Source organism: Rhinatrema bivittatum, chromosome 5 (assembly GCF_901001135.1).
Source record: "Rhinatrema bivittatum chromosome 5, aRhiBiv1.1, whole genome shotgun sequence".
Lineage (NCBI taxonomy): Eukaryota > Metazoa > Chordata > Amphibia > Gymnophiona > Rhinatrematidae > Rhinatrema > Rhinatrema bivittatum.
The window spans coordinates 268,067,773-268,091,309 of NC_042619.1; the positions used below are offsets into that span (position 1 = coordinate 268,067,773).

A 23,537-nucleotide genomic window follows, 5' to 3' on the forward strand; every position below is an offset into this window, starting at 1 on the left:
CGTTTAGGTCCAGAGAGTCCTGATGGACCTGGAAGCGGTTCCGGCATCGAAGGACCTGGAGCCGGACTGGAAGTAGTGTCATCGTCCTCCGAGGAGCCCGGAATGGGTATTGGGAGCTGCAGAGGTCTCGATGGCCGATTCAGTGCCGATGGAATGGGCTGAGTCGGAAAAGCACCGATGATGGTATCAAGTCGGTCCAGTAGCAGTGCAAACACCTATGGTTCCAGGGGTCGGTGCCAGTGTGGGGGCCAGTATTGCTGGCGGTTGCAGGTTCCGGAAGGCATCTAGGATTGCCTAGCGGACAAGGATGTCCAGTTCTTCTCTGAAAGCTGGTGTGGATAGCGCAGCTACAGGGGGAGGCAGGCTATGCGTTACTGGCTCTTCCACAGGAGTTTGTGGAGGCACACTACCCGGCGCCGATGTCGGTGGGGAACACCTCGGGATCTCGGGTGCAGAGGAGGATGGGAGCTCCTCTGCCCGGGCCTTCTTTGAAGGCGGCTCAATGGCCATTGATGCCGCTGCGATGTCTGTGCGGACACCGGGAGTGAATCGCTTCGGTGCTGATGTTTCCTCTCTGTGCTCGGTCTGGTCTTTCCCCGGCACAGAGGATGACGCTATCGATGCCCTGGATGGCGTCTGTGACGGATGTCACCATCTCCCTGCCGCTCCCGGCAAGGCTTGTCTGTGGAAGGACCTTTACTCGCCGGTGATGACCATGCAGCAGTCGATGGAGTTAACTTTGATTTGAAGAGTGTTTCCATCTTATCCAGATGGGCACATCTGCTTTTTGGAGTCATTTGGGCGCATTCGGGACACAGACGGTCATCGTGCGACAAGCCCAGGCACAGAACACACACAGTGTGAGGGTCCGTGATGGACACTTTTCGGGGACACTCTGGGCACTTTCTGAACCCGGTTGCCATGCTGATAAAAAGGGCGCGAAACAGTCGGTGGCCTGCGGGAACCAAATGGTAAGGCGGCAGGAACCAATTGGAGACACGGGAAAAGTACTCATCGAGCGGAGGAGGAAATGGAGCATGAAGGGAGACCCTTGTTAAGGAACTTTTAAAGAAGTAAAACCTCAAGTTTTTCCGTGAGGAAAAAAATTGAGAGAAATCTCAGAGCTCCTAACCCGCGAGGCAAACTGCAGTGTGGAAAAAAAGACTGAAGGGAGACCTCCTGTGGCCACAGGGATTATGGCATGCTGGGCATGCTCAGTATGCCAGTCAAAGTTCTAGAAACTTTGACAAAAGTGTTCCGTGACAGGGCTCCGTCCGATGTCACCCACATGTGAGGACTACCATCCTGCTTGTCCTGGGAGAATCAGAATGCCTTCAAAGGTAATGTCTCTGATTTTACAATATGCCTGTACTACTTCTGCCTTATGAGCAAAGTTTAGAAAATTTGCGATAACTGTTCTTGGCTTGTTTTGCTGCAGGTTATGGATCCCCAGCCTGTGAGTATGCTCTATTGTTACAGTGCCATGTTGGGTGCTTAAACCCAGAGCATACGGCAGCCATGTTTCCAATATAGTTATTAGCTCTGTTGCCGACATTCTCTGGTAAGTCTATAAAAGCATAAATTGCTTCTCTTGGACCTATTTTCCAGGTCCTCAATTTTCAAGGCATAGTTGTCATTAATGCTTTCAAGCTCTGCAAAAAGAAAGGCAACCAAAATGATAAAGGGGGTGGAAAGATTACCTGATGAGAAAGGCTAAAGAGGTTAGGGTTCTTCAGTTTGGAAAAGAGACAGCTAAGGGGAAATATAATAGAGGTCTATAAAATTATGAGTGAAGTAGAATGGGCAAGCATGAATTGGTTGTTTAATCTTTAAAAAAAAAAAAAAAAGACTAGGAGACAGTCAATGGAGTTACTAGGTGATATATTTAAAACAAATAGGAGAAAATATTTTACTCAATGCATTATTAAACTCTGGAACTCATTGCCAGAGAATGTGATGAAAGCTGTTAGTGTAGCTGGGGTTAAAAAAAGGTTTGGATAAGTTACTGGAAGAAAAGTCGATAAACCATTAAGGTGGACTTTAATGTAATTCTTTGCATTGACTGACTATGTATACTTACATAATTTATGTATGTTGTACATTGTGAACTACTTCGGGCTACTATATAGAGCAGTGTTTCTCAACCTGTGTGCCCTGGGAAAGTTCTTTCTGTGCCTCAGTGCTGGCAATCTTAGCATGATCCTCCTCTCTGGGATGAAGCTCTGATACTACTGGCCAATACCTCAAATCTCCGGTTTGCTGCTCCAGCCCCTGTCCTATCCCCACAGCAACCAGACAGCATTGAGGACAACTAGAAGTGAGCAGGGAGCCAGCACTATAGCAGTGAACGGTAGAGAAGAATCTGCTTCCTGTTCCAGCCCCTCCCCACCTCCTGCCTGTAGTACAGTGCTCTTTATGCTATGCTCTGTTTGCTTGATTAGTCATGGCCTCAAGGCTTAGATGCCTGTGCTGCAGGGGCTTGAATAGAGATCCATTCAGATCTCAAAGGTAAGAATGATTTGTGGGAAGGGAAAGGGGTGAATGCTAGAAGGGAGTGGAGGGAAAAATGGGTGAATGCCTAGAGTGGGGAGTGCAAAAAGGTGGTGAATGTTGGGGGAGGTAAGGAGGGGATGTGAATGCTTGAAGGAGACAGGATATTCATATAATGTCTTCGGGGGGGGGGGGGGGGGGCTCCCATGCCAGCAGATGGAGAAGGAGCAAGCTGACATCACAGTATATATAACCCTACAGTGACCCCAGCTTGCCAGTATTCTTTTCAAAAGCAACCGTGGACAGTCTAGCAAAAAACGATTAAAATCATGAACTGTACTCAACCAACCATAAACACTGAACTCACATAAGATTCTAAGTACCCCAAGCTAGTGACTGGATGAACACTTACCAATAATCGCAGCTAAGGGCGGGAAGCCGAGTCCATCTGTCTACACTAAGGAAAACTAAATCAGGTAAGTAATTTCTCCCTTTCCTAGCGTGTAGACAGATGGACTCAGAATCAGTGGGATGTACCAAAGCTACTCCCCAACAGGGTGGGAGGCTGTCCACGGTCCAGTCAACACGGCACGTGCAAAGGCTGCATCCTCCTGGGCCTGCACATCCAGACGATAAAACCTGGAAAAAGTGTGTAAGGAGGACCATTTCACAGCTCGGCAGATATCGGCGGGAGACAACAGATTAACCTCCGCCCATGACACTGCCAGAGTCCTAGAGGGATGAGCCCTAACCTGAGTAGGCAACTGCTTTCCAGCATCCACATACGCGGCCATGACCACCTCCAACCAGCTATGGTAGCCTGCGAAGCCGGAGTACCTTCTTACTCCCGCCATGAAGAACAAACAGGCGATCCATCTTTTGAAAAGTCTCATCGAGACCCAGATACTGCACAAGACTTAACATCCAAAAGACAAATCTCCTCAGCATCCCTGACTTTATCCAGGGATGGCAAGGAGATGGACTGATTCAAATGAAAGTCAGAGTTAACCTTGGGCAAGAAAGATAGAACAGTATGTAGCTGTAACGCCCCCAGAGTCACCCAAAGAACGGCTCCCGGCAAGACAATGCCTGCAGCTCAGAAATCCAACGCACAGAACATATAGCCACCAGGAACACAGTCTTCAAAGTCAACAACCGAAAGGAAAGGCTAAATAGTGGTCAAAACTTAGGGCCTGCCAAAACGTGCAGCACCAAATTAAGACTCCACCATGGAACTGGTAATCTCAAGGGAGGCTTAAGGTGCTTCACTCCCTTCAAAAAAAACGGGCCACATCAGAATGAGATAAGGAAACACTATTCATCAAGCCTCTGAAACAGGCAAGAGCCACAACCTGCACCTTCAAGGAATTAGGGGCAAAGCTTTTTATTCAATCCATCCTGCAAAAAAATCCAAAATGAGAAGGATCTTAACTGAACGAGGAAGAACTCTCTGCTCCTCACACCAGGCCTCAAACTCTCCAAACCCGCACATAAGCCAAAGGAAGTGGAGAAATTGCGAGCGCAAAGTAAAGTGGCAATCACTGCAGAGGAATAACCACGCTTAACAGGCGAGCCCTCTCAAAGGCCAAACCGAAAGACAGAATAGAGTCAGATCCTCGTGAAGAACTGGTCTCTGCTGAAGCAGCTCCACATGTGGCAGAAGACGAAGGGGGATCTCAACCGGGAGACGTCCCAAATTCACATACCATGGATGCCTGGGCCAGACCGGTGCCAACAGAAGTAATAGCCCCCTGTGGTCTTGCGAATTGTCCTGCCTAGCAAGGACCACGGAGGAAAGGCATAAAGAAACCTGTCTTCTGGCCAGACCTGTACAAGAGCATCTATTCCCAGGGAGCTCCTGCAACTGCAGAAGCGAGAAACCTTCACATTTCAAGAAGTCTTCAGCAGATCTAGGAACGGAAGGTCCCAGTGATCTACCATCAACTGAAATGCCTTGGGTCCAGACTCTCCCTGCTGAGAAAGTCTGCTCTTACGTTATCTTTTCCTGCAATGTGAGATGCCGAGAATCTGCAGATAACCTTCCGCCCATTCCATCAGCTGGTCTATTTCCTGTGACACTTGCTGGCTCTTGGTTCCTCCCTGGCAATTAATATAGGCACAAACAATCAAAGCAGAGACAGTGAGATGACAAAACAAAAAATACAAAGGGGCAGATTTTAAAAAAATACGTGCGCACGAATAAAAATCTGGGGTCGGCGCGCGCAAGGCTGCACGCGCCGAGCCACACAGCCAGCCTCAGAGGGAACTTTATTTTGTCGTCCCCCCAACTTTCCCTCCCTTCCCCTAACACACACCCCCGGCCCTACCTAAATCCCCCCCCTACCTTGTTCCATGGATGCGCGTGCCGGCTGGCCAGGCCCCGACACAGGCCGCTGTGTCAGGGCACTCGGCCACGCCCCCCGGACCGCCCATTTTGGCAAGCCCCAGGGCTTTGCGCACGCCAGCGCAGGGCTTTTAAAATCTACCCCATCAGCACTAGCATAGTGCAATACAGATGTATCTGAAACCAATAACAGAAGAAATTTAAAAAAAAAAAAAAAAAGGCAACAAGAAATGTGAAAGAAAACTACAAATTTAGAGTCTCCTCCTGCCAGGTCCAGTATGGAGCCCAAACATCCGAGTAGTGATCCATTTGTTCTCAAAGAACATAGTGAACTTTGAAAAAAATTACCTATCTCAGCTACCTTGACTGCCAGCAGATGATTGTAGGAGAATGTTTCCACATATTGGTAAAGGTCAAGAGGGCAGGGTTCAACAATTGATTAGTCAGCATGAGAGGATAGAGGAAGCTGAGTATCAGTCCACAAACCCCAAAGTAGCAGCAAACAATTGCTGCTCACAATTGCTGCCCACAGATAGTGGAGATAAGGTCTATCACTTGAGGCCAAAAATACTGTATCTCATTACAGTCCCACCACATAGGCAAGAAGTTTCCCACTTCATTGCACCCTCTCCAATACAGAGAGCTCAAATTATTAAATTTTGCAAAAAAAAAATAGAATGTAATACATTATATGCAATAATTTAAATAATTCTTGGTCTTTACTACAAATAAATATTTTATGAAAAGCTCTCCAAGTATGTTTCCACGTTTTATTGTCCAGATCCAGCAGCAAGTCCAAATTCCATTTAAGTTTCAGACCAGGTGATGTACCTTCTACACAAATCCCCTGATGGTAATATACAACACAAAAATGAAATGTCGCCCTCCATCAGCACAACAGAATTTCTTCCAGACTCTCACTTTCCTCCCAATCCACCTCAATACCTAACCCCTAAGAAATGTCTTTCCGGAACTGTAGAAATAGATAGTATGATTAGGAATCTGGTACTCCGACACCAAATCTGTGAAAGATTTACTTGACCTTTTTCCAAAAGTAACCCAGAAAGTGTAAGCTACATGCATTCCAAAGATCAACATCTGGAGAAAGTGCATTGAGATATCATGGGATTTTTATTAAATGCAGCATATATAATCTAGCACCAGCAGGATTCCCTAAATATATATGGGCCAGGACTGGATGCTCTGAGTCTCTAAAATGTATAAGAAACGGAAAAGAGCTGCAATAAAGCAGTCAGGCTAAGCCCCTTGGCCCCACCCTCCTCCACAGTCAGCCTTGTGGCCTCTGAAAACTTGGACCTCTTCATGGGCGGAGCTTTTGATATCCTCTGCTTGGGAGGAGTACCGCCCCGCAGCCTCTCAGGCCACAAAAGCTTCATGCATCAAAAGAATAAACTCTGGCGAGAAAGGAGAGGAACCATGAGAATCTTCCTCCACAAGATCTTGATCCTCCCCTGACTGCTCCCCCCCCCCAGGAAAAGCGCTGGAGAAAGTGTTAGCGGGAGATCCCTTCCCCCTGCTTCCAATGCAGCCGCAAAAGTTTTCAATAAGGCCACCATTCCCACGCTCAGCGGTCGGTCTCCCCCATCACAGCCGCTGACCTACCAGGCCCGTGCTGCCTTGAAGACGCCGCAGTCCCTCCCCCCAATGTACCCTTCCCACCAGAGAGGCATCAGGAACAGCGGCCAGCCCTAGAAACATGAGCTACTCGCTCCACACGCAGTGCATTGGCACCCGCGTGGCCCCAACCACACGGCACATGCCCGGAGAGGAAAAGGTACTGGGACTGCAGCTAAACGGATGCCCCTTGCTCAGCTTCTTATGCTGCCACCGCTGACAGGTAGACAAAAAGAAAACACTTTTTTTTTTTAAACTTTATAAAAGAGACAAATAATTTGTTACTTCCCTATCTGAAGGGTGGAAGAGGCTTCTCCCAATCCTCCTGGAGATGAGTGAACTGGACCACCAGCTTTCTCCTCCAGCATGACTCAACAAGCAATCTACCCCTGCTCGTCCACCTCTACAACCAAGAGAGATGGTCCCACCAGGACCTGCCAATGTCCTGGGAGGAAATTATCCTTCTATTTTTCTTCCTTTCCTATCCTTCCCCCCCCCCCCCCCCAGGTACAGAACTGGTTTTCCACCTCCTCAATCTTCTGGAGACAGAGAAATACTGAAGGACTCCAAGTGGCACACTAGGTTATGTAGCCATGGCTGCGAAACTTTCTCTGTCTCCATCTACTGGAAGGGAGGCAAAACCCAGGAGTCTGGACTTATCTGGGTACATACAGGGAACTTAATATACCTCAGGGAATTATATGCCAAGAAATTCAAAATTATGTGCAGAAAAAAAATCAATTATGCAAAATTAACATTCTTTTCACATTAAATAGAACAGTATAATACTGAATTAAATAATTCTTACAAATATATGCAGATATTTAACATATTACAACTGAGATCATTATTCTGGAAATAGTTGCTTCAAGCAACTTACTTCCAATTCACATCTCACATGTACATGCAATTAAAAAATCCCAACTAAAAAAACATTAAAAACTAGATATGTGGGGGTGGAGTTAAGATGGCCGCCTGGTAGCAGCACGCTTCAGTAGTTCCTGCTCGAGCTTCTAACTTTTTTCTTCGTTTTCGATTGGAATGCCCCCGAAACGCAAAGGGAAGGTGAGGGTCTTCCCCTCAACACCCTCACTCCCAGCTGGACAACGTACCATCTTTGAAACCGCGCAGCTTTGCCCAAGAGGAGAGACGCTGATCCCCGCTGACGGAGACGGGAAGGAGGCCGCCGCCTCGTCTGGGGAAACATCGCTCAGCCCTCTGGAGTTAAGGGCTCCACAGGCTCTCTCGTCATTGCTACCATCTGCGGCTGTATTGGAGGCCCCGAGCGGATTGCGCCCGGAGGAGACCATGGAGGGCGCAGCTGCGATGGAGGAGGCGGAGAGAGTAGCATCGGGGCAAGGCGGTGACACTATTCAGAGAGAAGCCGGAGCTCAGGGGGTGGAAAGACGCGAAAGCGGTAAGACTGCTCTTGACTGTTTTAACAACGGATATTTCCATACCCACTGATGCTCAGGAGCTTGAATCACAGATAGTGCTCCCGTTTAAGCCGCCTGTGGTAATCTTGGACACAATTTGGGAGCTTATTGCTCAGCAGTATGTCGCACTCCAGACCTGCATGGCACAAAATTTCCCAAATTTCCTCTAGAATGGACTTAGTGACTCAAGACCATGATAAGAAAATTAATGAACAAGGAAACAAAATACAGGGTTTGGAAAATCAGTTAAATTTTCAAGCTGTGCAAACTACAACAATTGCAGACTGCACCAATCTTAATAGGAAAATAGAAATGATGGAGAACCGATTTAGAAGATTTAATTTAAGACTCTTAAATTTTCCTAAGATTTTAGGAGAATTGCCAAGAGTTACTTTGAGGAGGTACTTTGTGGAAATTCTACATATATCTTTGGAAGATATACTGGCATTGAATAAAGTGTATTTTCTGCCTTATCAGCAAACAAGAAACAATAGGATAAATAACCAGCTTGATATTGCGAACTTGACAAATTTCCTGGAATCTTCAGCTATCGAGATCATGGAGCGAGCCACTTTACTAGTCTCATTTATTTACGAGAAAGATATTGGGATAATTATGAGAAGTTACTTTCAAAATATGGAGACCCATTTCATGGGGCAATTTGTCCAGATCTTTCCAGATCTGGCTAAAGCCACGCAGGAATGCAGGAAAGGTTTCTTGGTATTAAGGCAGGAAACTAGAGCTCTAGGAGCGACTTTCCAGCTTAGATACCCTTGTAGATGCATTGTTAAATTTAATAATTCCACTTATGTTTATTTCTTGCCAGAACAGCTTAAGACATGGCTTAGCTCCCAAAGAAGGGTGATAAGTACTTTATCACCCAAGATTAGGCCAATCACTTAACCATATTAAGGGGGTAAAGTAATACCAGGCTTGTCTAGTTTCTTTTTTTCTTTTGGATGATGATGTTAAGGCTTCCTATTATTACCACTCCACCCCAAAAAAATTTTTGTGGGCTAATATAATAAGATTGGCATTTCCTATTTTTAATAATGCTGTTTAAAGTTTTTCTTTATTACTGTACAAAGATTATAAATGCTTTGTATTTAATGAAAATGAACAAATAAAAAAAACAAAAACTAGATATGTGACAAGTGCAAAAAAAACCCACACTACAAACAGAACAAAATCACTAGCAAATAAAAACTCAAAAAAATCTAGACAGTTAAAGACCAAAATAAAAAATACATTAAAAAAATACTTAGTCCCCTTTCTCCATCATCCCTGTACCTCCCCCTCCACATTCTTCTCCCATTAACACTCTACCACACCCAACCTCTTCTATCAAGTCCCCTCTAAACATTCTCGCTTAAGAATTCTCTATCATATTGGGCACCCTTCCCGCTCCTAGCGAATCCCTCTCCTCTTTAAAAGCCCCACCTCTCCCACATTGGACATCCCCTCTCCTTCCTTGGTCCCTCTCCTCCATACCAACAAGGACTGAAGGTAGGAAGAGCTGCAGGGAAAGTCCCACAGGCTACTTTGAGTGAGAACTGCGAGAAGTAGACTACCTTGCCCTACCAATCTTACTGGCAGCTGCTTTCCCCCTGGCCCTAGGTGCACATACCATAACGGGCAGCCAACAGCGATTTTAAGGCCTTCTCCCTCTGTCTCAGTCTGCAGCAGCAGGTAGCTACACATGACAACCTTTGCATGCTGTGGTTTCCCCAATTCATCCCACTTTCCTGTGCGAGCTGTCTACAGATCGCACATGTTCTCAGGTAAGAGCATAACTGATAACATCTCCTTGGAGCCCAATCAGCCATTTTCACAGCCATTGTGTGAGACAGTCAGCACATGCTTGTGGTTCAGGCCCTGAACCCAGAAGTGGTGTCCGTGTGCCATACAGGGGGAAGGAGTGGAAAGGGCTGGAGAAGAGTCACACTCTACTAAATGCAGTGGGATACGTGCATCGAAACTGCAAGTGAAAACAGCGCCTTTGGGAGGTGGCAATGGCTCTATCCTCTACTGCTCAACCCACAGCACCCAAGCACGGATTGCTGCTGACTGTTTGTGCTCTCCTCTATTTGAGCCCTGTCTACATGCAGGAAGTTTTGCATGATTATGTCAATGCTCATTAATTATGTGCATTCATAATTGCATAACACCCTGAGGTGTAAGACTTCTTCCCTCTTTACTGGAAGAAGGATACCTGTGCCAAGACTGGGTCGATTAATGACACCAAATATAAGAGGACTTTGCCTTTAATTCTGATACAGGTTCCTCAGTCGAAGATGGTTCTCTCTTCATTCCTGAGGTAAAAGCCAAGGGAGACTTCAGAAAAATCTCTAAGTGCATGGCTCCTCCAATTTATGGAGCTTATGGCAAGCAAAGGCAGCGCAATTTGGCACAGCTTCAACATGGTACATCAGTCATATTGGTCTGTTAAGGACATTCGGTGCAGTGAGGACATCTCTTGAAGCCTGGTGTCTGACATCTTGAAGAGGACCAAAAGCTAGATTGACATCAATTTTAAAAACTAAAATATGTTTAACCAAACTGTTCTGCTGCTATTTTTTTTTTTTTTTTTTTGGAAACTTGTGACAGAAAAAGAAAATAGGAAAATAAGAAAGAAGGGAAAAAATTTGGCAAGTAGTTAAAAGTGCAAAAATGTCCATTCACATGAGCAGAAAATAAAAGGACAGAGACCCACACCATGGGCAGCAGTATGGAAGGTCCATACATGCTTTTTCTGTTTCAGTACCAAATGATGTCATCTCACTGACTTTATCCTATTCACCCACCATGAAAAGTAGCTATCCATATACAGGGCCAGTGCAAGGGTATTAGGCTCCCTAGGCAAACCTTAGAGCCTGGTGCCCCCGCATACACAATTTAAATTATGTATTTATAAACATATTTTACGTGAAAAATTACATTGTGAGGTAAAATTAATATACACATTGTGATGATTTCATGCACTGTTGTGATACCAACAAGAAAACTTTACATCTTGGAATTCATATGGCATCATACCTATTATGATGCCATATGAATGGCATCATAATAGGTATGATGCCATTCATATGGCCATTCATAGGCATCATAATAGGATGCTATTATGATGCCATTCATAGGCATCATAATAGGACCATGCCATATGGGAGGACCATATGGCATGGTCCTCCCATATCAACACAGTACTATTTGCCAAAACTCAAAGAATAACAACCCTACCTATGTAAAGAATACCACAAATATTACACCAGAATCTAAAATATCAATACACCTCCTATCAGGAAAACAGAACAGGCCAAGCTACTACAGATCCCTACAGAGAAACCACATGCTAAGAATGCTTCATCTCAGACTTTGCATGCAGAACACAAACCCTCACCAATTACAGAATAAAGCCACAAAGTATAAATAGAAATGTGCAGACAAAAACTAAACTGTAAAACGCATCACGCCAGACTCTATACAGTGTAACAATGGAAAAACAAAAATCACCATTCCTCATGAAACAATCAATAAAATCAAGATATATACATCATTAATCATAATAGTAAAATCATACTAATAAAATAATTTCAAAACAGCTGATGAATAGAATATCCAATTAAAGACTCATGCAAATTTTGAAATCTTTACCAAACACCAATAAAATATTTCAAAACAGCAGACACATCACATACTACCCAATAATTAAAATGGTAGTCAATCAAGAAAAATGAACTTAAAAAGCCACCTTTTCTTACCTCTCCAGCAGTTCTATTACTTTCTCTTGCAGGCCACACCAGAAGCAGCAGTAGCTGCTGAAGCTGTCCTCACAGTCCTCTTCCTTAGGGACCACAACCAGTCTCTTCTCTCTCTCACAAACACACACCAGTCACATCCTCAGGACCAGTTTTTTCGTCTCACACATCAATCATCTCCCCAACCAGTCTCTCTCTCTCTCTCACACACACACACACACACAAGTACACACATACAGTCATCTCCCTGATCAGTCTCTCTCACACATACACACGTCACCTCTCTGGCCAGTCTCTCTCAATCACACAATGCTCTCGCTCTCTCTTACTTACACACAGGCTTTCAATCACACACATGTTCTATCTCACTTATAAACAGGCTCACACACATGCCCCCTCTCTCTCACAGCCATCCAAAAACATGCTCCATCTCTCTCTTGCACACACAGAAGCACCCTCCCTGCCTCACATACACACCACACCCAGACACAGAAGCACCCTCCCTGCAAGGCGAGGCGGGGGCTGGCCGAATTTTGAAAGGGCACTTTTTTCCCTTTCAAAATTCTGTCGCCTGCCGCGGCGCCCCCTAAGTCTCGCCGCCCTAGCGATTCCTCCAGCCCTGTCCATATACAATTAAATTAACATATTCTGCCCCAAGACCAAATTAGCCCATACAGTCTGTACAAATGAAAGTCTTCCACTGAGGGTAGATGAGCATATAAATTCCCATATGCAACCCAACACCTACTTCCTCCTTCCCGTCCTCTACCCGACCTTCTTAACCCACATCCTACTACTACCCTCCGCATCCATCTTAAGCTGAGACATTACATGTGTTTATCCTTCACCTCCATGTGTCATTTCTTAATTTTACAAAACCCTAATTGCAATCAAAATAATCCTGGGGGGGGGGGGGGTTGGGTTGGGTTTATTTTTTTTTTTATAAACAGCATTTTTTCAGCACTACTATATAGCATAACTTTCTAAGGAGGAGCAATGTGCATTTGGATTAAACAGCAGAGATATAAAGCAATTTATCCAATGTTACAATGTCAATAGAACAGACAATGCGTATTAGATGCCAGCGCTTAGCTGAGAACTACTTAATTTTTATAGATTTCTAATTTACAAACAGTCAGAAGTTTTGTATGAAAGTATACATAAAACCCCCCACAATATTTCATGCCTCTTACCTGCTGCACTGGATTCAGCATATCTGGTGTTTCTTTTCCCCAGTAGCACTTTACAACATGCCCTTCTATGGTAGTACCATTGACAGATACAATTGCATGCGCAGCACTTTCATGGGAATTAAACCTGTCAGAATATGCAGCAAGATACAGAAAACAATCTGGTTAGAACAAAAAAATAAAAAAACCCCAAACCTCCTTAAATCTTTCCTCCAATGAAAAAAAGCACAGATAAAAAGCAGAAGTCACAGACTTACCATAAACAGCATTTTGTGAAACAAGACAACCAAGTAAAACCTTGGAAAAAAGTGAGCTTTGAAAGGAAAGTTTCTCAAGAGCAAAAATGTAACATACCGTACAAAAGAATATCCTTTATCTGGGAAGACTCTGATCTCCATTATTTGTCCAAAAAGTGAGAAAGTTTGGCGCATGAGTTGCTCTACAAAGGAAAAAGGATAATCTATTTTCATGCTTCAGTCTTCCTCTTACTTGTGCTTTACTGTATTCCACAGTTCTGTCAGCTTTGATTGATGAGCTGGCTAATAAACCAATAAGCCCAAAGGGCCCATTTTCTTTCATAAATATCTTGCCTTATGCTACCATATTGGTTATACTAAGGTTTTCTTCCCCTTTCCTCTCCAAACCCTTCTGCTCCACTGGCTTCTAGATCAATCAGAACTAGAACTGGGATCTGGCACCTGTCACCATGAGTCTTCAATCACAACTACCTGGGGATCTTTTCCTCTTGCCTTTATATCCCCCTCCCTTTAGTCCAGTCCAGTCCACTACAGCTTCAGAATACTGCAATCATGTACCCTAAATCTGACTATTAAGTGGTGTCACCATTGCTCAAGACCTATGACCCTTCCCTTTCAGGAACCATGAACATTGCCTCTACAGCATCCCTAGCCAAGCTGGGGAACAGAGTACCTAAGCCAGCAACTGAGCCCAGATTCCTCTGCACAGTACTTCCACAGAGCCACTGGGCCAGCCCTATATCAGTGTTTTCAATCCAACCTTTATTTCCTGTTTACAGAAGTAGGCTATTAAGCTGCAGTTAATTAAAATATTTAAAAAGTCCATTAACACACTATTTTCCTTACATTTTAAAGTAGGCTTACCTGTTAGTCCTGAAGTAACGCCACCACAATATACAGTGCAGTTGCTTGGACTTGACTGATTTACAACATCATCATAGGATAACTGTTTGGCATTTGCTTTAAGAAAAAAATATATTTTTTTACATTTACAAACTTTGAAATTTTTTTTGTAAAACATTGTCAAAACATAAGACTAATAAAAAATTACAGAAACCTGTGTGTGCAGTGCTGGTAGAGGGTTTATATAAGAAAATTATTCCTTACCTGCTAATTTTTGTTTCTGTAGTACAACGGATCAGTCCAAACAGTGGGTTATGTCCCCCTTCCAGTAGATGGGAGTCAGAAAAGCTTGAAGGGTGCCCTCTCAGTCACTGGTGCACCTTCTGCGTCCCTTCAGTATTAAGAATATCAAAGCAAGAAGAAATCGTAGGATGGATCAAGGAAACCAATGATTAGCTATAAACATGTACCTAAGGTATGAAACTTTTGCTTAACGTCAAGAAAACAACTTGCAAAATGAACCATTAGACAGGTAAAGAGGTCGTAAATCTCTCCATCATTCGAGGTGCGAGACAATCCCAAACCCATAAAACCTTAGGGCGGGCATCTGGACTGATCCATGGTACTATAGGAACGAAAATTAGCAGGTAAGGAATAATTTTCTTTTCCTTGTATGTACCCGGATCAGTCCAGACAGTGGGATGTACCAAAGCTTCCCTAAGTAGGATGGACCCTGGATAGCCCTGTTTGAATGACCTGAGTGCCAAACAAGCCAAAAACCGGAGGTTGGAGATTTAACCGATAATGACGTGCAAAAGTGTGCAGCGATTTCCAAGTAGCTGCCCTGCATATCTCCTGTAGGGAGACTGCTTGCGCACATAGGGAGTGAGCCTTGATGCCCTCTGGAGGTTGCCTCCCCGCACCAATATATGAGGAAGAGATGGCTGCCTTTAGCCAGCGAGCAATAGTAGTTTTGGAAGCCTTATTCCCTTTCTTGGGGCCGCTCCAAGGGACAAAGAGATGGTCTGAAAGTCGGAAGTCATTGGTAACTTCCAAGTAGCAAATGAGGACGCGCTTAACATTGAGCCGTCAAAGTTCCCTGGAATCCTCCTCAAATGAAAGGCTGAGACCATCTTTGGCAGAAAAGACGGCACTGTACTCAAGGATATTCCTGAGTCCGTGAACCGGAGGAAGGGCTCTCTGCCCGATAGCGCTTGAAGCTCTGAGATCCTGCGGGCAGAACAAATAGACACCAGGAAGACTGTCTTGAACGTTAAATCTTTGAGGGTAGCTCTGCGCAGCAGCTCGAAGGGCGGGCCACTCAAGATCCAAAGGCCCAAATTTAAGTTCCTGGAGGGACATAAGTTGTGGACTGGTGGATTCAGGTGCTTCACTCCCTTTAAAAACCGGACTATGTTAGGATGTGACGAAAGAGGAGCACCATCCAGGTGACGGATGAGAGAACCAAGGGCGGCTACCTGAACCCTCAGGGAATTGTACGCCAACCCTTTTTCCAGACCTCGCTGTAAGAAGGATAGGATCTGGGCTACGGAGGCGCGCCGTGGAGGTATCCCTATGGATTCACACCAGACCTAAAAAATTTTCCAGCCCCGGATATAGGAGATGGAAGTGGAAGTTTTCCTGGCCCTTAGGAGTGTCGAGATAACCTGCTCCGGGTAGCCACGCCTCCTCCACTTGCACCTGTCAAAAGCCAGGCCGCAAGACAGAAGCAATCTGCCCGGTCGAAAAATATTGGACCCTGACGCAGCAGGTTCTTCAGATGCCCCAGGTGAAGAGGGCCGTTCACAGAAAGGTTTACCAGGTCCGCGAATCATGGTCTTCGTGGCCACTCTGGCGCCACCAGGATTATCGGCTCTTGGTGAATTTCTATCCTCCGAAGCACCTTTCCCACCAGGGGCCATGGCGGGAACACAGAGCAGGTGGTGTGTCAGCCATGGGAGAACTAGGGCATCCATGCCTTCCGCGCCGTGCTCCTTTCTGCGACTGAAGACGCGCGGAGCCTTCGCGTTCCTCTGAGTGGCCATCAGGTCCAGATGGGGAGTCCCCCACCGGCTAACGAGAAGTGCCACCGCTTCGTCGGAGAGTTTCCACTCCCCGGGATCTATGTGTTGACAGCTTAAGAAATCCGCTTGAACATTGTCGACCCCTGCTATGTGCGACGCCGCCAGACGGGAGAGATGGAGTTCCGCCCATGCCATTAACTTGTCCATCTCCAGAGAGACATGCTGGCTCCTCGTTCCCCCTTGATTGATGTACGCTACTGCAATTGCGTTGTCGGAGAGGATCCTTACCGCTCGATGATGAACTAAAAGTAGGAAATGCTTCAATGCAAGACGAACTGCTCTGGTCTCCAGACGGTTGATCGGCCATGTCGCCTGCACCGACGACCAGCTCCCCTGAGCTGACTGCAATTGACACACCGCTCCCCAGCCAGAGAGACAGGCATCCATGGTGATGATCACCCACTGTGGGATCTCTAAATCCACAACCTGCAGCAAGTGATCCAGACTGAGCCACCAGCTCAGGTTGTCCTTGGCAACATCCGACAGCGGCAGGATGACTTGAAACTCGAGACACTGGCTTCCAGCAGGAGAGTAATGCTCTCTGTAACGGTCGCATATGCGTAAAAGCCCAAGGAACTAGATCTATAGTTGAAACCATCGAGCCCAGGACCTGGAGATAGTCCCATGCTGTGGGGAGCGAGAGACAGTGGAATCGCTGTACCTGCGAGATAAGAGACTAAGCACGGTCCTGACGGAGGAAGACTTTGCCCACGCTGGTATCAAAGCTCCCAAAAAGTCAATCGTTTGGGAGGGCGTAAGGCTGCTCTTGGCAAAGTTGACCACCCATCTGAGAGAGTGCAGAAGGTGCAAGACTTGTCAACAAGCGGTCGACACAAAGTCCAGGGATTTCTCTCGAATGAGCCAGTCGTCCAGGTAGGGACAACTGGCTCATTCTCTTCGGAGGGTTGCTGACACCACCACCATAATCTTGGTGAAGGTGTGGGGAGCAGTCGCCAGACCGAATGGCAGGGCCTGAAATTGAAAATGTTGTCCGAGGATTTTGAGCCAAAGGAAACTTTGATGTTCCTTGAGGATGGGGATGTGAAGATAAGCCTCCATCAGATCTAAGGAGGCTAGGAATTCTCCGCGGTGGACCGCTGCTATTACGGAGCGTAACATCTCCATCCTGAAGTGTGGGATTTTGAGGGCCTTGTTGACCATTTTGAGATCCAGGATTGGCCAGAAGTCGTCTTCCTTTTTGGGATCTATGAAATAGACGGAATAATGGCCTGACCCTTGTTCTGTCGGAAGTACCGGAAGGATGGCCCCTAGGTCCAGAAGGCGGTTGAGCGTCTGCTGGACTATATGTTGCTTCTGCATTGTTCTGCAGGGAGAGACGAGGAACCTGTCTCTTAAGGGACGAGCAAATTCTAAAGCGTAGCTGCGCTGTAGAATATCCAGGACCCATCGGTCTGAAGTAATTTTGACCCACTCCTCGTTGAAGAGGTAAAGTCGTCCCCCTATACTGGGGGTCGAAGAGTGGGTCGGCAAGGCTTCATTGGGAAGACTTGGAGGGGGCCCCTTAAGCGAGGCTATCACGAGCTGGTCTCCAGCCTCGAAAGGACTGAGACCAGGACTGCGACCGTGAGGAAGGAGGTCTTTGCGAAAATGATTTTGACTGTCGAAAATGTCGCCATCCCTGAAATCGGCTTCTGGTAGAGTTGAAGGTCCGAGGACGATCTTCCGGCAGTTTATGCACTTTGTTCTCTCCCAGGGATTTGATGATCTGCTCTAGATCCTCACCAAACAATAACTTGCCCTTGAAGGGAAGAGATCCCAGCCGAGTCTTAGAAAAAGAATCTGCTGACCAGTTGTGGAGCCAGAGAAGACGTCTAGCAGAAACTGCTGTTACCATTGATCTGGCCAAGACGCGGAGAAGATCATATAACGCATCCGCTCCATAAGCTATTACCGCTTCTAGACGTTCCGCTTGTTGCGCTTCTTCCGGAGGCAGATCTTGAGTGCAGAGCAGCTGTTGGATCCATCTGAGACCTGCGCACTGCATTAGGGAGCTACAGACTGTGGCTCTGACCCCCTAAGGCTGATACCTCAAAATCCTTTTGAGATAAACCTAGAGTTTCCGATCCTGTGGATCCCGGAGTGCGGCTCCACCTGTCACCGGGGATAGTAGTCCTCTTAGTGACCGCCGATACTGACGCGTCAACCTTGGGAACCTTGAGGAGCTCCAGATACTCATCTAGGAGGGGATAGAGCTTGTCCATAGCCCTGCCGACCCTCAGACTAGCCTCAGGGGCGTCCCACACCCTGGACAACAATTGCAGTAACATAGGATGGAAAGGAAAAGTGCTTGCCAGAGGGCGCAGACCAGCGAGGACGGGGTCTCCCTTCCTAGTTCCTGTCGTGGTAGCTGGGGACTCCTGGGGAGCATCAACTCCGCCAGAACATAGGGCATGAGAGGTCTAGCTCATTCTTTTGAAATAAACGCAATACACGCAGGTCATCCCCTTCCATCTGCACAGTCATACGGAACATCCTGGTCGGTATCCGGCAGTGGACAAAGATCCTGAGGAGAAGGATCAGGATTTGGAACCACCCTGACTCGGGAGGAACCCTGAGAACTCCCTGCAGCATCAAGGGGATCTGACGATCTGATTACTTTAGAAGGGGTAGTGGAGCTGGATGCTGCTGCTGTTCTAAGCTGGCTAAGTAAGCCCTATGCAGTGATAGGATAAAATCCGCTGAGAAAAGGGATGGGGGGTGGTCCCAGAGGCATTAGAAAAGGTCCCCGAAGGTGTCCCCTGATCCGGGGGGGGGGGGTTCTCCGGAGATAGAATCGGTGGAGAAAGCACGTCTAAATCCTCAGGGGGCTGCGGTGAAGCAGCCGGCACAGAAAACAAAATATCCGCCGTTCCTGCGTTGGACGGGAGTTGAGCTGACCCCCCCATCGAGTCACTGCGCTTGAGAGTGCAATGAGGAACTCCCCGTCAGCCTCGAGGTACCCTCCCCGCCGGGGAGGCATCTCAAACACAAGCCTTTACGGGAGAATCGAGTCCTGGGCTCTCCACACACACTACATTGTGAGGATCGCGGCATGGGGGGAGAAAATTAAACAAGCAACCAGGAATTCCCCCGAAGGCTGTAAGGACCGGGCAAAGCAGATAAAACCTCCGCTCAGGGTAAGAAAACAACGACCCAATATCCTAGGAGGCTATTTCTCATATATAGAGATTTTTTTTTTTGAAAGCAGAGGAATGCCGCCTCTCTGCTAGTGATGCCTTGAAGCAAACTACTTCTCAGGGCAGCGGGTCGTTGTGTGTGTGTGTGGGGGGGGGAAGATGTTGAACCTCGAACTTGCACCCCCAGACAGCCAAAACTGAATCTGTGAAATAAAATTTACAGAAAACTTACCCCAAGAGTCTAAAACAATATTAAACTAGCCTGCTGCTGGTTCTACTTGCAAGAAAATATGCTTACAAGACAAGGAGAGAGGAAAGATTAGCTCCCTCAAACATTTTCTTTTTAATACTTGATCCATCCACAATAGAGAGGAAAAATAGTAAGAAATTAGAAAGGAAAAGTGAAAAACCTAATCCTCTGAGAGTTTACTAAGGAACCGCAGGTTCTACAACCTTCATCTGCTGGAGTCAGAAAAATACTGAAGGGACACAGAGGGCACACCAGTGACTGAGAGGGCGCCCTTCAAGCTTTTCTGACTCCATCTGCTGGAAGGGGGACATAACCCACTGTCTGGACCGAGCCGGGTACGTACAGGGAACTCCATTTATGTAATTCGCAGGTATAACTAATTGTATTACCTAAAGAGGGAAAATAAATTGTTATATAGATTATATAGGCCTTATCAGGTAAATTTTCAAAGGAGTTACGCGTATAAATGTAACATACTATCAAAGCAATTTTCAAAAGCCCTATCTGCGTTGAGCACTTATCCTGGGTAAAACATATGGACAATTCAATAGCATATATTGTAGCAGTTTTCAAAAGCCCACTTATATGAGTAAAGTGCATTTACATATGTAAAACCCAGCTTTAAGAGTGCAAATGCTTTTGAAAAAAAATCAGGCCCTATAGATGTAAAAATCTTAGCTAGAATATTGGCTAGGGTTGTAAAAACCTTTACTAGGGTTGCTTGGCTGGCACCTGATACATGAAGATCAACTGGGATTTATCCTGGCAGCCAGGATTCAGACAACATCCAAAGATAGCTTAACCTTATTTGGGTAGCTCAGAAGGATAACATACCAATGATTGTGTTATCTGTGGATGCTGAAAAAAGCATTTGATAACGTTCAAAGCCCTGGAGAAGATCGAGGTGGGTGATAATTTTCTTAAGTTGATTATATTACTGTATAAGGCATCAGAAGCATGTGTAAAAGATTGGCAGTAACACAGTTACCTTTCCCTTACTGGGGTACAAGACAGAGATGTCCTCTAATCTTTACTATTTGTTTTGACCATGGAACCACTGGCAGATAGGATATGGAGAAAGCAGAGTTGCTTACCTTTAACAGGTGTTCTCCAAGGACAGCAGGATGTTAGTCCTCACACATGGGTGGCATCATCAGATGGAGCCCATCACGGAAAACATTTGTTTCTAGAAACTTTAACAGACACACTGAGCACGCCCAGCATGCTGCTACCCACACAGAGTCCTTCTTCAGCCTAACAGAACGCATGAAAATAAAAAAATCAACAAACTGAGAAAAACCCAACTCTGCAGGGTGGGGGGCAGGTTTCGTGAGGACTAACATCCTGCTGTCCTTGGAGAACACCTGTTACAGGTAAGAAACTCTGCTTTCTCCAAGGACAAGCAGGATGGTAGTCCTCACACATGGGTGATTAGTTAGTTCCAGGCCTCTCTGAACATGGGCAGCAAAGAACAGGTGCCAACGGGCACAACTGTAGCTGCAGCAAAAGAGCAAGCCTGCATCCAAGGATCAGGCCCACAGAGGAGAGAGTTAGGTTTTCATGGCTGGAAGAGGTTGCAGAGAACGGACTATCCAAAATGATTGTCCTGCCGGCAGTCTTTATCCAGGCAGTAATGGGAGGCGAAAGTGTGGAGGGAACTCCACATCTCTACCCTGCAGATCTCATGGATGGGAACCGCACGCAAGTGAGCTGTCGAGACCAACATGGCCTGGACATGCAATCCGCCAGCCAGTGGGATAGCGTCTGCTTGGAGACTGTGACTCCTAATCTGTTCTTGTCAACAGACACGAACAGCTGAGTGGAGGTGTGGTGGGGCACTGTCCATTCCAAGTAGAATGCATACCTTGTAATCCAAGGTATGGAGAGAGCCCGTTCACATCAGTGAGCGTGAGGCCATGGGGAAAACGAAGGCAGCATGATGGACTGGTTGAGATGGAACTCCGAAACCACCTTGGGCAGGAACTTAGGGTGTGTGTCCATAGGTCCACCCTGTTGTGACCAAACTTCTTATAAGGTGGATACGACATGAGCACTTGCAGCTCACTTAACCTGCGAGTCGATGTGACCATAACCAAGATGATCACTTTCCATGAAAGGTAGTTAAGATCACAAGAGCGCAACGGCTCAAACAGAGGCTTCATGAGTTGTGAAAGTACCACAATGAGATCACATCGGACCTCTGGGGTCCTATCCATCGTTGCCAGGGTTACCAGCTACATTTCCAGCGACCTCCACCCCCTATCTCCCAAGTGGAGAGCAGAAGGGGACGTCCGGATACTTCGGTAGATCTCTCAGCCCTTGCTTCTGCTAAGCGGTCGAACCTGTTCCGACTGACCAAAAGGGCAAAGGGTTCTACTCCAGGTATTTCCTAATTCCCAAGAAAATGGGTAGCCTCAGGCCCATACTGGACCTAAGAGCTTTAAAACGCTTCCTGGTAAGGGAAAGTTCAAGATGATTTCACTGGATACCTCGATCCCCCTGCTCATGGCGGGGGATTAGCTGTGCTTCCTCGATCTACAAGACGCATATGTCCATATCCACATTTTTTCAGCAAATCAGCAGTACTTAAGATTTCTGGTCAGGCACCGCTATCAGTATTGAGTTCTGCCCTTTGGCCTGGTGTCTGCACCCCAAGTTTTCACAAAATGCCTGGCACTTGGTGCCCATCTTTGAAGGTCACGCAGGCCCATTCTCAGAGGAAAAGACCCCAGAATATATCTAAATATTCGCTTACGACATCTCAAGAACAAGTCCTTAACCTAGGACTCTCCTTTGCTCCATATAAAAGACATGATCCCTTCCAAAGTAGAATTTCCTTAGCAAAATTCTTTCAGAAGCTGCAGATTAAATTATATTGCTATGCCAGTGAAGTACCTACAGATCAGATATCTATAGTTTGTCTAAATCCAAATGGATTCCCCCGGGTCCGTTAGATCCTAATATCAGTACCTTCCGAGATTTAGTCTTGAAAGATGTAGCAGACTTTGAAGGTTCAACTTCGCATCCTTATGTTAATTTTTCAACCCAATCAAGATTAGCATTACGGTCTCTGTCCCAAAATCCACAAATTGTTATTAAACCAGCGGATAAAGGCAGCAGTGTGGTGGTGCAAGACCGGGACCAATACACCCAAGCACTAGTCCGTCATTTGTCTGACCAGAGATATAAAGTATTACCAGCTGATCCTACACCTGAATTACTAGATTTGATTGATGATCTTTTACAAGAAAAAGCTACTCCATTTTTGACACGTAAAGAACGCAATTTTCTGCGAGTGAACTATCCTCGCATTCCCGTAATGTTCGGAGTTCCTAAGGTTCATAATCCCCCCCTGCGCCCTACCGTAGCCAGTAATGGATCGGCCTTAGAACCTCTAGCCATTTTTCTCGATACCTTTTTGAAACCTTATGTAAAACAAATGCATTCTTTTGTACAAGATACCACCCATGTTTTAAATAAACTAGAGGAACAAACAACAGTATCCCCGCTCACTATACTGGTTACCATGGATGTGGTATCTCTTTATACTGTTTCGCATGCCACCGCCCTTCTTACTATTGAAGAATGTTTGAAAGATAAGATGGAAGGAGCACGCATTCCCCTTTAGTTTTGTGTTTAAAATAGCTAAATTAGTTCTTGAAAAAAAATTATTTCCAATTTTCTGGCAATTTTTACCTCCAGGTCCATGGCATTGCTATGGGTTCGTCTGCAGCTCCGTCCATAGGAAAATTAGTTCTTACCTGTTAATTTTCGTTCCTGTAGTACCACGGATCAGTCCAGACTGTTGGTTGAGCCTCCTTTCCAGCAGGTGGAGACAGACTAAAACTGAAAGGATATCCTATATGAGGACAGAGCCTATCTTGTAACCCTTCAATATAGCGAATGTCAAAGCAGAAAATAACAAAATCAAAGTAGGATCAAGCAAGTAACCATAAAGCTCAATGGAGCAGATGTAGAACAATGTAATAGATATGGTATGACTAACTGCTCTTGCATATACTTGGTGCTGGGCAACCAAGGCTTCTGGTGTATTTGCTCAGTATTCATGCACAAAAAAGATGTGTGGAAATCTACAAATCTACGACTCTGCAAGAG

At 45.9% G+C, this 23,537-nt stretch overlaps 1 protein-coding gene across 14 annotated transcripts in view; it reads right to left on the reverse strand.

Moving 5' to 3' along the window:
• Positions 1-23,537, reverse strand: part of TIA1 (TIA1 cytotoxic granule associated RNA binding protein) — a 144,530-nt gene that overhangs the window by 35,721 nt on the left and 85,272 nt on the right. For all 14 annotated transcript variants that reach the window (XR_003857064.1, XR_003857062.1, XR_003857061.1 and 11 more), the window contains 3 exons: positions 13,972-14,067; positions 13,205-13,289; positions 12,854-12,977 (listed from right to left, as the gene is read on the reverse strand). Coding sequence is in view for 9 of the 14 variants with exons in the window: in XM_029604001.1 (XP_029459861.1) it covers positions 12,854-12,977; positions 13,205-13,289; positions 13,972-14,067 (305 nt within the window). In the remaining 5 variants the exon portion in view is untranslated. The remainder of the gene's footprint in view (positions 1-12,853; positions 12,978-13,204; positions 13,290-13,971; positions 14,068-23,537) is intronic.